The sequence below is a fragment of the Choristoneura fumiferana genome, chromosome 6 (genome assembly GCF_025370935.1).
Source record: "Choristoneura fumiferana chromosome 6, NRCan_CFum_1, whole genome shotgun sequence".
NCBI classification, from domain to species: Eukaryota; Metazoa; Arthropoda; class Insecta; order Lepidoptera; family Tortricidae; genus Choristoneura; species Choristoneura fumiferana.
The window spans coordinates 16,436,219-16,452,520 of record NC_133477.1 but is presented as its reverse complement, the minus strand read 5'-3'; the positions used below and the strand labels follow the sequence as shown (position 1 = coordinate 16,452,520).

The following is a 16,302-nucleotide window of genomic DNA, read 5'->3' as shown; positions in this document are numbered from 1 at the left end:
CCCTCACATCGTGAGAGGAAGTGCTGCTAGGCTGGGATGATAATACAAATAAGTCAGCCGCTACCTGGGTAGTTTGACGAGCGTTTCAACCGCCTTCAGCTTCCTGTCGCTTATAGGTACTGAAGAAATGAGACGGGTAGAATGGAAGGGATTTATAATAGTTATTTATGTGGCTGGTGCATAATGAGAGGCATTAAAGTACGAGTGTGGATTTTCATGGTATTTTGCCGCCCCCTAAATGTGTCGCCCGGGGCGGACCCAACTACGCTACGCCACTGGCACCTACCTGACTGACAGAGCGAGAAATGTGTGGTGGAGCGGCAGTGTTTCGGGCGAGTCCTATTGTAAGATGACGTGAGCTCTAGCATAGTGTGGTTGAGTTGCTTGCCGGATTCTTCTCAACAGGTTTTTCCAAACCGGTGGTAGATTTTTTTTGTGGTGGGATTTAAAATTACTTACGTAATACTTAAATGACCACTGGGACGCAGGGGCTTAATACTGGTACTAAATAATTTTAAGTTAAAAATGACATTTTAATACAAGCTTTTTTGCTGACTGTGCTTTTTATTGACCGTAGTTGCATGTCATCTAAACTACATTATCGTACCTTTAAGTCGATGCCATTAACCATTGAGGAGTTTCGTCCTGCGAAAACGATTCTGGCGGAACTATCGGGAATCTAATGCACTGGAAGTACGTACATTACTATGTAAGTTAAAAGCTAGTAAAATATAATTATACCGGTATATACAGTACAAGTACGTACTTGCAACTAGCCAAAAATACCGGTACTAAGTGGTATACATAGGTATTATGTATAGATTTTTTCGCTAGGTACTTTGAAGCCCTTGTGACGATTTACCAATAAAATAAAACAAACAACTGAACAGTTAATATAAATATATTTTGAATTATTCAGAGGCTTTACAATATTTGGAAGAATTACTTCGACAGCATTATGCCTAAACAATCCTATTTCATACAGTTCATTTGTATACAAAAATAATGATATTAGCTGTTATCCGAATAAAAGCTGGAGATACAGAATACATCGACTAACATGGACTGGGTTATACAAATATTTATACATTAGTAGGACTTCAAACGATGTTACCTAACACCAATCACAAATCAACAGTGTTAAATTACAACTTTCGGTGGCTTCTTGAACGCTATTATTGACTTTATTTGACAAAAACATATTGGGCTACAGTTTAAGTGTCCTACTCAGTTGTGCATGCAGGGCCCCGCTTGCAGTGCCACTGGAATTAGCATTCTTCGCAGCTTTTAATCTCTGACTTTATGCAGGCTCAACCTGAGAAAATGCACGCAAGTTTTTGAAGCTAGCAACTCTGGCTTTCATGTGTATAGTATACGGAACTAACTTACAACAGTTCAGTCTACACAAAGGCAGACCTATCTTGCTATCCTCACTTAAAAAAGCAATCTCGTGTATCCCGGGTATTTTTTCAGACTTAGGGTTTCATAAGCCAGAGATTGGCTTAGGCACTCGTACTTTGTATTATCGGCCCAGTATGCGAACACAATACGATTGGATGTGGGCACAACGCGCAGTGATGTAAGTTGGACACTTGATATCTGAAATTGACCTCAGTTGTAGGTGGCAAGTGACAGTACGGCATTTCCATAGGGTGAATGCTCAAGAGATAATTGTACGGGCAAGGACATAAATATATATACGTTACCAAGACGTGCAAATTATACTGAGCGGCAAAAAATCTGGCCCTCAAATGTATGCAGTAATACGTAATTTTTTATGTAGAGTGGGCCAAATTTTGTGCCGCTGAGTATATCTATACACCTTTATGCCACTAAACATAAGGTCGATCTACACATATTTTGACGCTATGGCTGTATTTTTTTTTTGCATTCGACTGTACACTGCACAAAGTGTACCTAGTTTAAGATATATCGGGTCTCAGCCGGAAAGTGTATTTAGGAAGGTAATTAATTGGTCTAATTTTCTTACCTAAAGAAAACAGTTCAGTAAGAAGTTTTATGTTTTTTCTCTCGAAAGCTTCTCTGCCTTTTTCATAACAAAGTCTGGGATGTAACATTGAAAGTATGATATAAAGAATAACGTAGTTACATTAAACGTATAAGCGTTAAAAGTGTCCAAATTATATTTTACAATTACTAAATAAAGCAAATTCTAATTGCAGGTCTCCTTACATTTTAGTTTCTTAATATTACATAAAAAATGCGTTCAAAGCCCATCTAAAAATGATCCTACACAATCGTAATAATATTATAAAAATGCGTCACCTGAGTGCGTTCGCTAAAATTTTTTAGTTCATACTAAATTACGATATTTACACGCTGTTACTTCTAAATATTTGCATCTGAACAATACATTAAAATCTTACAGCTATAATGCATTTTGTTTTGTGCAATTGTCGGTGCTTGCGACGAACTTTGATTAAAGCGCTATATAAAAAAGTTTATTTAATAAGCATTAACAATTGCACACAATAAACGCCTTATGGTTACTTAATTAGTTATCGGAGCGGATTCAGGCAGTAATTAATTTTAGTGCCTTTTAGTTGGAACTAATAGCTTGAGAAATTGTGATCCACGGGAGGTGACAACGACCTTTAATCCAAAAAATAAGCAATGCGACAAGCGGACAATTACGTACAAACGTATTCACGAGCACGACACTCTAAGGTGACATTATGGCGATTTTAGTCGCTATTATATGTACCTTGACAAGTTCGCATGAGACACTTTGTAGAAAACCCTGTCGCAGGGAGCCTCTGCTGTCCTTATCAAGATAATTTTGATAAGTGCGGCAAATGCTGACTGCAACAGGGTTCTCCAGAGATGCGACACTTCACATATGAACTTTTTAAGGTATAGTGACGTTAGTTCCTAGTGAAAGATTGTGTTAAACATTTATTTCTACAGTTTTTTGCAGGTCGCAATGCCACTATACCATTAGGTATATTTTCTAGTGGATCAGTAATGTGAATTGTTATAGAATATGAAAGCTGTTTATTAAATGTCAATTAAAGCCTAAATCCAGGATCACATTAAGTGAACGCCTCCGGGGGCTTTTTGTCTGTAAAAAAAGAGAAAAAGTATACTTAACGCTGTTTTTACACCATTATGTTACCTCAATGAGCAAATATCGTTACCAAGCCCCTGTACCATAAAAATTACAAGTGTGACAAATCCACATAATTCACCCTTTTTCCTGAGAGAAAGTCAATAATTATATCGATTTGTAGGACTTGGTACCTTTTGTAGTCAGGGCCCTGAACTTATTGCTTACATTTTATCATTATTTAAAGTACAGCCACTGCAGGCATTTACGGAAACGTTACAAAATGGTTCAGTCCCTAAATACTTGCAATGAAAACTCTTTTAAAGCACAGTGTATAATTTTCATCTTTTAAAACAATCAAAAAGCTCGAGTCATTACAGCACTATCATTTCTTACTTGACGGAAATTTGCAATTTTTTTTCTAATGGTCCTTTTTGGGAGTTAGATGGTACAGGTAAATGATAGTGCCATATCGGCCTTCAACCGACCGCCTTTGGGCGTCCGTACTGTCGTGTTGAACGCTAATATTTGTGCGATACCTCACAGCTTCACTCCATAGCACGTAATGGAAATAAGTCGACAGTTTGTATTTTAGACATAGAGAACAATAATACCTACCACCAAAGTAACCTGGACTTTCTTCAAATATAATCATTTTCGAAGGAAACTATGAAATACTCACGTTTTTTTTACTAACATTCTGGTGCAAATACATAATCTTCCACCTTGGGATCTATAGAGGTTCTTTTGTCACGTATCTTCACATATCACTTTCGAGAGTTATTTATAAAATGTTGACCTTTAGCACACGCCTATAATACAAACTGTCGCCATCGTTACAAGACCTGTCCCATTTGACGCCTTATCGGAAGAAAACTCGTAAATCTTTCAGATAGCGTATCAATTGCTCTAGCCTCGTTTTGACGTTCCAAGGCTTGAAAACTGTCATGTTTCCCTTTACAACTGTTAAAAGAAAAATACAAATGAATCACTAGTTCATCTGAACGAATTTTATTGCAACCTCAGCACAAGCCAAGCAAGTAGTTTTTGGCTGGTTTAAAGTTAATACAGATAGGTGCATCCCTTTCTTACATCTTTTGTATAGTTTAGTTCTTACGTAACAGATTCGGCACTCACCGCCAACTATGTTAGTAGCAGACACTGAGTATATTTTCGAGTGACAAAAAGAAAAGAATCACTACTTTAACAATAGCGGTGGGAAAGTACTCTACCCGTCTACCGTATGGACTCAAGCAGTGATACTTCACTTTAGTGATATTCAAAATTTTATTCCAATTTGGCGTCAGTGAAACATAATACAGCTATACAGTTCCAACGATATGTATCTAACGTATTAGTCACTCATCGCGGGTGCTTCCAAACGACGCAAATTGACTTCCAGCTAACTTCAGTTTGTAGATTGTTATTCGCCTCTTGCTTACACTTGACGGGTGTGAAGAGGAGAACAAATGTCACTATTGTCATTGAAATGATCCTGTGATACTTTAAGATTATCAAGGTTCGCTATAGCAACTCCTGATCTAAAACATGACTATTTACTGATTGTAGACTTGCTGTGAACGCGGTAATAGGTAGCCACAAGTTAGCTCAGCTTTAATGGAAGTCATTCGATTAATTTTTAACTATTTTAATACACAATGAATACAAATGTTAACACCTAAACGAATACTGTACTTATAGACACTACACTGAAACACAGGTGTGAACAAAAAAATAAACCATCAAATCGAAAAATATAATCTCTGGCTAACAAAAATTTTCAACAATTCCATCATCAAACGTAAATTCATGTGTTAAACAATTTGTACCAAAGAAGGTTGCTAACAGTAGGAATGTAATTATAATAGAAGGCGTTAATAGAAAAGCACCCAAAAGGTGAGTTTGCGTTTACTGTTCTCTGATCAGAGACCAGTGACGTTTCGAATTTATAAAAAACCGTTTACATAGTATACGGATCACACACACCGACCCACGTTACATTATTAATGCATATTAACAGTAAATTAACATCTATGTATGCATATTGCAATACGTTCTTTACAGCACACTGTCACGCGAGGCGACCGTCCCTGCGCTATGTAAGAAAGCTACGCTGTCTGCACACTGGCTACCTGTAACGTAAAACAAAAAATATAAGAATATTACAAGTCTAATTAACGCGTTAATGCTTGCACTCTTGTAACTTCACGGTGTGTATTTCCCGTTTGATGCCCGTATACCATGAAGATACAAGTTAAAAAAATACGCAGTTTAAGCGGGATTTCACGTTTCAAGTAAAATCATCCGAGGACCATAATACATTGCGGCAGTGGCGGTCCTTACATGGAAGCCCAAAAGCCGGGCTTGCCTTATAAACCGAACAACGTCCAAACGAGAAAAAAAGTTCTAATAAAATCACTTTAATAATTTAGCGCGCTTTATTTTACGTAAAATACTAAGAATTGCATTGATTGCGGGTCTTGAACAGTCCATCACATCTTAACTAGTTCAGTATCCCCGCAACAGCACACACACGCTGCTGTTACAAGCTGTTAAGTTAATTTAATAACTGAAAACCTCAGACACCCCAAAATTATTTGTTCATTTTAAGTTAGTTGATTTCATTTATTTTTGAATATCTTCATTATTTTAAAAGATATTCGTGTGTTTTGCTAAGTCAGTAATTTTTCTTCATTTCTAACTCTACACTCATAAACTCATAATATGTATTTGTCAGTTGCGCTTTAACGTTTTTAGAAGAAAAACCGTAAAAAAACACACACTGACAGCAAGTTAGCCAACCAGCAAACCTCGCTAAAATATTTCATTGGCGCCTGTTACAGTCGTAACTTTTAGACTGGGCACAATAAAAAAGGGATTTAAAAATACAAACACAACCTGATTAAAAACATAATGTAATCGATTCTACTCTCGATTCTGAGCATACTACTTTCTGGTTTTCAGTTATTTAATTAACACCTTGTATAGCTACTCGGATGTCAATAGTATTGTGAAACCCAGCTTTAAGATAGGTAGCGTATATTCAAAATGAAAACAGACAAAACAAAGCACTTACACAATTTTCTTTGTTTCTTTACATTTTTGTATGCAGAGGTTAATCTCAGGGATCTAGAACTACAAAGTAGACCGATTAAAAAAAAGGTCACTAATATTGTAACACTTCAAACAGAGGTTTTCCGCTCTTCTTTAAGCAAACTCATATTCATACATTATCGTGTATAAACGAGGTTGGATTTTTAAACGTTACACATAAAGTTCCGTCTATGAATAGGTCAAATCGTTTTCGGTAAAATGGAATGGGATTATTAATTTTGTGCACAAACGAACACCTTCTCATCTCACACATACTTCTCCGTTCCGTCGTCGGCTCAAAGTTAATACACACATGCTAACAACTGCAACCTAACTTCACCAAACGAACCATTTGCGCGACATACATGCGCACGAGGCGAGCGGTAATTTTTCTACGAATCTCAATGAACATGTCTACCAAATTTAAGTCAAAGTTCTAGCTCCAGTGGTTTGGGCTGTGCGTTGTTTCTCAGTCAGTCACGTTACCCTTTTATACCTAAGTAAGAAGATAAAATTTAATCTGAGGTACTGTATAACAAGCATAACTTTCTGGAGATCCATCCGTACTCCGTACTTGAATTAATACTCGGATTCCAAGCAGGCGCGGCTATGTCACATAGCTTGAGCGAACTAGGTACTTCGCGGAGGAGCAAATCTATCGTGAAAATTAGGTCTTTATTTTTTATTTAATCTGAGGTCCTGAGTAAAAACTTACTTAATGGTTACCTGAAGCGAAGGCCTTAAATACAGTCGCCACATACTTTGACAGCGTTGATCTCCTTCGCCATACTGAGACCCTGGTCATTACAGTAAAGACTTACTTATTGATTACCCGAAGCGCCGGCCTTACAGCAGCCGGCACGCTCTCTTCTTCTTGGCCAGCGGCACGGGGCACAGCACGGCGCGGATCGCCTCGTCGAACACCGTCTTGAGACCCTTCTGCGTGAGCGCGCTGCACTCGAGGTACTTGACGGCGTTGATCTCCTTCGCCATACTGAGACCCTGGTCATTGGAAATTTATAAATTCAAATTAAATATAATGAGGTGATACACAAGAGAACCAACTATAATGTACGAAATCATTTAGGCAGGTAGGCACAATGGCAGTAAATTAAATTGTACCATCATCAGCCAAATAAGTGGTCTATCAATTTTTAAACAAGTTCCTATCATATGAATATCTTGTTAAAGTCGAACTTTCAAGTTGACAGACACGTCTATTGGAATTATTGTTTTGTGACACGCAAACGATTATCAACTTTAGGGTGCTACTGGTAGACCACATATTAAGGTGATGGTACATACATAAGCTATGGCGTGCGTTGAGAAGGCAACAGGGTAGACAGCGCTAGTGTGACAGTCTTTACCGGCCCGGATAATACCGGCATGGAAATACCGACCCGATTTTTCGTGTACACGCCCATAGAAAGTCATGTCAGTTTGACACGAGTTTGTATGGGCGTGTACACGAATAATCCGGTCGGTATTATCCGGGCCGGTAGAGAGTGTCACCCGCCCAAAATACCAACTGCCCACCTTGGAATCGAGTCAATGTATGCCATAATCAAATTAAATGTCACGAAAATAAAAAGTGTTCTCTCTCTCTACACAAATGCTCAAACGAAGCGCTATTCGCTGCTAAGCGATGATACGAGTACATAATTTTTAAATACCTGTGGGTAAGTGATGGGCGCGAGTTTCTTGTCCTTAAGTTTCTCAATGGTATCCTTGTCTTCGCGGAGGTCGAGCTTGGTCCCGACCAGGATGATGGGCGTCGACGGACAGTGATGCCTCACTTCTGGGAACCACTGCAATAAGAAGTTCAGGTCGTTAGTGATCATTTTATATTCATCTCATCTGTGTACCAGCCCTTACCTGATACGATTAAAGCCGTTTGCCAAAAAAAAAAAAAAAGGTACGCTAATGCGTGCTGCTTTGTGAAGAGTTTCAATCGAGATTTTCTCAGTGCCCTGCTATTTAGACTTCATTCTACTATTACGAGGGCCACACCACGCCATGAGTGTATTTGGGCTGTACAGGAACCAATGTTAAGTCCATCTGGCAGCTCCGGGAAGCAGTGGTACTCTCTCTGTATACTAAGATGGCTCTATCTTCGATGGAAACAGCAGTAGATAGTAGTAGAAAAACTTAAATAAATAATGACCTGTTGCATTGTGCACAGTATTGATATGGGAGGTCATTTTTCGAGTATGGTACGTCGACTTAAATATTCGGATACGTTACTACTATACATACATAAGTTTTTCACCTACAAAAACCTATTTTAAACGACTTACATCAGGAATGCCTAGTAGTTATGGATCAATCGAGTCATATTCTCAATCTCATACGAATAAGGCACTCAAAACATTTTAGAGCATTGTACAAAGATGGTACTTACTGATATCGAGAGTTGGCTAGTAAACTGAACCGTGAAAAAACAAAAATGCCCTTGGATCTCTTAGGCCAACAGCTGATTTAATATGAATCATTAGTATTTATTCGAACTCACTCCAGATGATTGTGAATCATCAATCATCAATAAGGAAAGAGTATTGAGTCATACTTGTTAAGCGCTTATAAAATACTGATAGCTTTTATTGAATAACTAAAAAAATAGAATCAATGCTAACCGCAACACTCATAGGACACGTTAGTAATTTGTTATGTATAATGTCAGGTAGGACTTTGGTCAATTCTATGACACGATTATTGGAAGACGAATAACATTAAAATACGCCATTTACATGAACGCAGGAATTTTAGTGGAGCACGCTTTTATAACAGCTAACGGAGGAGTCCCCATACGGGTTATGAATGAATAACAGAATTTTCTTGTCATTAATAAAAATCAACCCCAGCGACTACCCGTTGTCATTTTTTGCTTTGACGGAAGTCTGTCTATTATATTCTGTAGGTATCGAACAAAGGGGAGGCGTAAGTACCGTACAATATGTAAAGTCGGTGCCTTAACAAAGTATCGACTTTTCTATGCAACTAGCGCGAAAAAGTGGATACATAAGTTAGGGAATCGACCGTACAACAGTGGACGTCCTACGGCTAATATGATGATGGATGATGATCCAAAAGACATCCTGGTTGACGGCCTAGTCTCAGGCTCATGGATTGATCACTGTGGTTCACCCTACTATTCCATGACTTTGAAATTAATACTTAAAGTAAGGTTAAACTTAAGGCATGTTTTGAAGCGCAACAGCTCTTAGAGGAGGCAAGGTTGCGAGAGAAACAAATAACATGTCCAGTCCATCTGTGACAGGCAACAGAAAATTAAAATGTAAGTTACCTTAGCGCGAACGTTCTCGAAGGAGGCGGGATTGACGAGCGAAAAGCATATAAGGAACACGTCCGTCTGTGGGTAGGACAGGGGTCGCAGTCTGTCGTAATCCTCCTGCCCGGCGGTATCCCACAGTCCCAGGTTGATAGGCTTCCCGTCAACCATCACGTTGGCTGAATAATTGTCGAATCTGGAATTATCAGGGTTCATGTTTCAATAATTTGTCGTTAGTGCTTTAGAAAAGACTATAAAGTTGCTTAAAGGGGTAGACATGACGTATTTTTTTCCCTTTCTTCCAGATCCAGGATAAATCAAACCGATTTGAAGAAGATCGAATTTTCGACATTTTAAATTGAGGTGTCTAATATTTATATTCCAAATTAGTGACAGCCTTGTGATATGTTCTATTGACAAGCAGAAGATCGTGGGTCCCGGACTCGTTAATCTTTAATTTTGGAAATTACGTACATTTGCAATTTACAATGAGCTACTTGATGAAAGAATACATCGTAAGGTAAACGGCAAACATCTGCGGAACAGTTCAATAATCAATAGTGTGTGAAGTTCCCAATCAGAACCGAACTAGATCCGCATGTTAAACTACATAACAGGGTAAGCCCTCTTATTCGTATACATAGAGGAGAGGATGATGTGCCCAGCGGAGGGACGTATTGGGATATTTTTTAAACTTCTTGGAACATGCTTTACCGTTACTCATTGTTTAACCGTTTAATAAAGCTAATTACAAATAAATATGAGAAACAATGGGTCAATTCTCTCATCTCATCACCTTGGCGGTGTGATTATTTTCAATACTTATCAGTTTCAGATTTATTACTCATTTAATCAATCATTAATCAGTTCTGGTTCAACGCAAAAATATTTTACAACGTCCTGTACTTTAAGACGAGGATGTTCAAGAAATAGATGGAATTGTTGCAGGTCTAAAAGATTTTATTGGGTAACGTTCGTATGCCCCTATGTAGGTACGGGTATGGGTAAGTAAGTTGTATTCAAATCTTGCAAGCAAATTTCACCTACTTCTAGTGATGCGATTGACTCCAAATTGTACAGATATGACAATACAAGTACAATCAGCAAAACAAAAACTTCTTATTAAAGTATACTTTACTCACACTGTGGGTATGTACTCTCCAGGGAAGGCATTTGTCGTGTAACTGATGAGCAGGCATGTTTTACCGACGGCTCTGTGGACAAAAGATAAAATATATTAAAACTTGAGCAAACTTCGCAAGGAAACTATACAGAATAAGATTAAGTTTCTTGTCGTTGACCTAAAGAAAAAAAGCACTTGGGCACGCCCCAGCGTCCCTAAGGATATGGTTGGTGCTTGGTACACAAAGGTTTAAAGATACTGAGGTCAAATTTTAGGCTTTAATGTCCAACTCACTTGTATTTTAGAAAGTTTAGGAAGTGTCTTTTCTGTATTTATTGTTTTATTTTTATAATTTAATTGTGGTTAAATTTTAATTGTAACTGTCTGGGCATACAACGTACTCGTATACTGTTTATCGTTTTTTTTTTTAATAGTTTTGGATATTTAATTTTCGTCCTTGTATCGACTTTTTATTGCCTTTGTTGTTGCTGTTGTAATTAATGGTTAATGTAACACGTGTGGATGTGAAGAACATTTCATTAAAGTCCATAGAACAAAAAAAAAACCTTAAGCCTATAACCAAGTACTTTATTACACGAAGCGCGAAGGCGAGATCAGAGAACGGTATTTCGTACAGTGAAGTCCTGACAAAAGAATATAAAAAAGCGGCCAAGTGCGAGTCGGACTCGCCCATGAAAGGTTCCGTAGCAGCAAGTAACATAATATAAAAGTTTCCTTTACTTTACGATTTCTGACGTATTAAAAAAAACCTACTTACTAGATCTCGTTCAAACCAATTTTCGGTGGAAGTTCGCATGATAATGTACATCATATATTTTTTAAAGTTTTATCATTCTTTTATTTTAGAAGTTACAGGGGGGGGGGACACATTTTACCACTTTGGAAGTGTCTCTCGCGCAAACTATTCAGTTTAGAAAAAAATGATATCAGCAACCTCAATTATCATTTTTGAAGACCTATCCATAGATAGGTACCCCACACGTATGGGTTTGATAAAAAAAAGTTTTGAGTTTCAGTTCTAAGTATGGGGAACCCCCAAAATGTATTGTTTTTTTTTTCTATTTTTGTGTGAAAATCTTAATGCGGTTCACAGAATACATCTATTTTTTTTTTCATTCGACGGGATGGAAAACGAGCAAGTGGGTCTCCTGATGGTAAGAGATCACCACCGCCCATAAACATCTGCAACACCAGGGGTATTTCAGATGCGTTGCCAACCTAGAGGCCTAAGATGGGATACCTCAAGTGCCAGTAATTTCACCGGCTGTCTTACTCTCCACGCTGAAACACAACAGTGCTTGCACTGCTGCTTCACGGCAGGATTAGCGAGCAAGATGGTGGTAGCAATCAGAGCGGACCTTGCACAAGGTCCTACAAACTACTTACACCATGTTTCAGCAGTATAGTTCTTATAGTTTCGGAAAAAAGTGGCTGTGACATACGGACGGACAGACAGACAGACATGACGAATCCATAAGGGTTCCGTTTTTTGCCATTTGGCTACGGAATCCTAATAACCTATTTTGTAACGTTCCTGAGAATTGAAGACAAAGTACTGTAGGGTTGGCATCACACCAGCATAATTATATTAGGTGACATTTCACTTCGCCGTTCGTTCGTGTGGCATCTCTTTCGATGAAGAAAGGTGATGCAATAAGCCAATAATGAATATTAGCAGATACATGGGAAATAGTAGTAAAGATATCCTATAGTGGCAACAAATTCCGCTCGAATCGCAAAAAAAGCCGTAGAAGCGGTTTTCTATATTTGTATGGAAATGGACGAGATCTAATTGAGTAGATGTGGAAACACGTCGATTGATTTCTTTACCAGAATATCTGGTAAAGTTTCTATGATTAATAAACAGTCTTGGCTTTACATTATGAGGACTTGACATTAGGTTTCACTCTTAGATTTGTATGTAGCTTAAGAGCGTTTATTCCTGCTGAGCTGGCAACGTTGCATTTTTGTTAGTTTTTCTCGATTATTCCATAAAAATTGAATGAAAATTAAAAATGTTTTCTGATAGAACACTTCTTAAGTTAATGTGTCTACTCCAATAATTATTCGTGATAGACTTTTATATTCCTTAAAAACGAATTAATGTCTGTGACCGGTTTTTAAAGAAAATACAAGTCTAAGTATAACGAATAATTATTCTAGTAGACACATTAACTATAAATTAAGAAGTGTTCTATCAGACAATATTATTAATTTTCATTCAATTTTTATGGAATAATCGAGAAAAACTAACAAATATGCAACGTTGCCAGCTCAGCAGGAATAAACGCTCTCAGCACGAATAAATTTTAGGCGATTCTGTTAGTATGAAAATTAAATCCGTAAGTTCATGTATACTACCAAAATATGTGGGTGTATTATTTTAGTAACTAGCTTGTTATGCTATAGTTGAAATCACGGGTTGCAATAAATCACAAATAAAAAAATACTGATACCTATCGATAATAATCAAGCATCTGAGAAAATAAAGCGGGCATAGAAATGACAAAATTGTCGTATGCCGTATTATACTGCATACAAGTTACACAACAGGAAAGAAAGTAAGTATAGCAAATAATGATAACCCAAGAGCTAACGGAAGGCACGTTTAGTCTGTGTAAATTACTATAGTAATTATCTAATACTCATTACTCATAACAATAAAGCTGTTACATTGGAGCACGTGTAACGTAAAATGTAAGTAAATTAGTAGTAAATATAACGAGGCTAACATTTATAACTCGAATTGAACATTGAAAACTGACATATTTATACAAGTTTTCTATTACAAGACAATAGAATCTTAAAGGTTATTAAATGCAAGGAAGGACACGAGGGAATCAGCTCGATTTTTTCCACGGACCTCGGTGTCTAGTGTTTTTACCATTGTGTTATTTGTTTAATTCCGTCCGTATAAATACAAATAAGTGAGTCGGTTATAATCATTGTTCAGTGAAATCGTCAAGTAGGTACTTACCGAGAAATCGTAACTTAAATCGAGACTTATCTTGAAAGGATTGTCTCGATACAGTGATTTACCATTTCATTATGTAGCTTGATTTTATTATCAAAAAATGTTCTAAATATATGTGTGCTGATCCAAATGCGAGTTCACATCACAACCAACTTTATAAAATAAGTACTTGATTACCATGATCGATTGGTCAAGTGGAATGCACTCGATGTGCACTCTCCTATATTAGAAAAGTTGAAACCGCTGAAATAGTCATTTCAAAGTCCAATACCTACTTCGTTCGTAAACAGTTGAACTGATTTTAACAGATTTTTACAAGTAAAAGTATTACTTAGTAGTAAAAGTAGTAGTAGTAGTTTGTTTATTTGTTTCTTTCTTTATACTCTTTATTGTACAAAAAGGAAAAACAAAAAGATTATATAAAAAAGTGTTAAGTACAAAGGCGGACTTAACCCTGCAGGGACCTCTGTCCCTTAGGGTTGACTACCTTTGAGTGGTAGAGAAGAGAAATCAAAAAAACAAGAATCGACAAATAGAGCAAAACATTTGAATTTAGTTGAATTTTTCATTTTAGTTGTAGTAGTAGTAGTAGTTAAAGTAGTAGTAATAAGTAGTGTAGTGTTCTGTTTAATAATATCGCATTCAGCATCTGTTAATACCGTTACCTCAAACGGTATCTATAATAGGATGGTACCGTTTGACAGAAATACATCTTGAATAAGACTATGATTCAATGTTCAAAACGAACCATAAGTTTGAGGGCTAACTATACCACACCATATAGGCGTGTACGCATAATTTCCGCGGTCGAAGGGCCAAGCGGAGTGTGTAGTACTCGTATCGTAATATTCTACGCTCGTACTGCCGGCTCCGACGCATCCTGTCACATCAGGGTTGCCACTCGTTATCGGCGCCTTAAAACTATTTGCCGTAAAAAGATATTTGGAGCGAATCTTTATGACGGTTGGCGTTAATGTGTTATTGCTATTTTATTGCCTATTGACGTAAATATTCAAATGGGATCTGTGGATCGATCGCGATGATTTCAAGAATAAATGGAGTGTGTAGATATTCAAAAAGTTCACGTGTGCTGCTTTTTGTTGATCGTGTGGTATTTATTTATACCTCTCCTGATTCAGGAGTCTTAAATAACAATGTAAATGGGAAAGATCCTGTGATGGTTGCTATTACTGAGCACTAATAGGTGTAATTTTGCTTTGGCCTAAATTGTCTTCGTTTTCCTTAATTTTAATTATTTATACAGGATCTTGAATCATTTGGGTAAATCTAATTATTGGTCAAAGCGTCTTAATGAGATATACTTCTATTTGCTTCTATGCAAAATTGCTGTTTAATAGTGAACTTTATTATCACTCATCGACTGTGCGCTGTGTTTTAGCCTTTTAGCACCTCACGCGCGCTGAGATTTTAATAAACGAGTGCACAGTTAAAACGAAGAAGTAACAGTTTTTGAATAAATTAGTGTTAGTAATAAAACACTGGGCTCGAATAAAGTGCTCTACGGTTATTTTTATGCCCATGTAAAACAACCAGTTTATTTTAATTGTTGGAAGTCAATAAAACAGTTGCTGGGGGCCATTTACCAATTTTTTCTAGGTTATAGTTTAGTTATTAGTTACTTTTATTTTACTTTTAGTTATAATTTTAACTTAGTTTAGTATATCATGTATAATGAAGTTTGTATTCTTAAATAAATTATAATTAGGTATAAAACAGTTAAAATAACAGCTGCAATGAAGAATATTAATATCTCGTCTGTACGCAAAACGTGTGTCTGTATGCAGCCTGGTTAGTGTCAACCCTAGGAGCAATCTCTAGAACGAAGGATCATCGACTGTTTGTAGACAGCGCAAGTACAGGTCTGAGCAATGTGAATGTGGGCCAGGGCAAGTAGCAATTTGTGCGCAAACGCAGTAGGGTCAGGTGGAGCAATGACCTGAAGGTAAGCACACTAGTAGCGCGCATATTTTTTAAATTAATTTAATTCAGATAAAAATCGATATACACTATCCTCATTGATTCCATGAACATCCATGTCGTTACTACGCAGAAGCGTGTCAGTCCTAATAGCGTCCTGGTACTGTTGTTGTATTGGTTATCTTTCTGGTGCAGTTCGTCCCCAAACTGCACGTGTAAGGACAGACAAAACCAAAAAAAATATATCTTGATATCGCTTTTCTACAGTAGTCTACTGAGTAGACAAAACTTGTATCCTTTCCAAGTTTCTACTTTCTACCTATGTTATCGTAGCATGGTAAGCCTCTAGCAACGTTATGGTTTTGCACTAGTCAATATTGGTGTAGCGACAGCTGGTATCGATTGGAAGGAAACAATGAAGTTTTAATACCAAGACTAGTAGGTTCTTGCTTTCAACCCGTCTATTTAGAACGAGGCGTATTTATAACACGAGAAGAACTTAATAGTTGGGACTATAACAACAAACAAATGGAAGCTTAGGATTTTTAATTTCGAGAGCATAGCATGACTAGATTTGAACAAGTTCTATTTATATCAAGCAATTAACATATTAAAATAATTTGAATCTAATGTGAATTCAACACTTTTCGTGTGAATTATAAAAATTATAATTCTTGACAACCTGGCTACAGCTAGTTTTTTAGAAAAATTGTTGGTTTTATTTGCCTTATGTACGATGCATGATTTCCCTCCCAATGTTCTGTAATTCCAAAGCCATCAGAAAAGCTGGCTAGATT

At 37.1% G+C, this 16,302-nt stretch overlaps 1 protein-coding gene across 1 annotated transcript in view; it reads right to left on the bottom strand.

The window, feature by feature from the left end:
* Positions 1-883: 883 nt before the first annotated feature.
* LOC141429199 (ras-related C3 botulinum toxin substrate 1) overlaps positions 884-16,302 on the bottom strand; it is a 36,878-nt gene continuing 21,459 nt past the window's right edge. The window contains exons 2-6 of the mRNA XM_074089464.1: positions 10,592-10,663; positions 9,465-9,645; positions 7,834-7,968; positions 6,982-7,162; positions 884-5,199 (exon numbers count right to left, since the gene is read on the bottom strand). Coding sequence (XP_073945565.1) covers positions 7,007-7,162; positions 7,834-7,968; positions 9,465-9,645; positions 10,592-10,663 — 544 coding nt within the window. The 3' untranslated portion in view covers positions 884-5,199; positions 6,982-7,006. The remainder of the gene's footprint in view (positions 5,200-6,981; positions 7,163-7,833; positions 7,969-9,464; positions 9,646-10,591; positions 10,664-16,302) is intronic.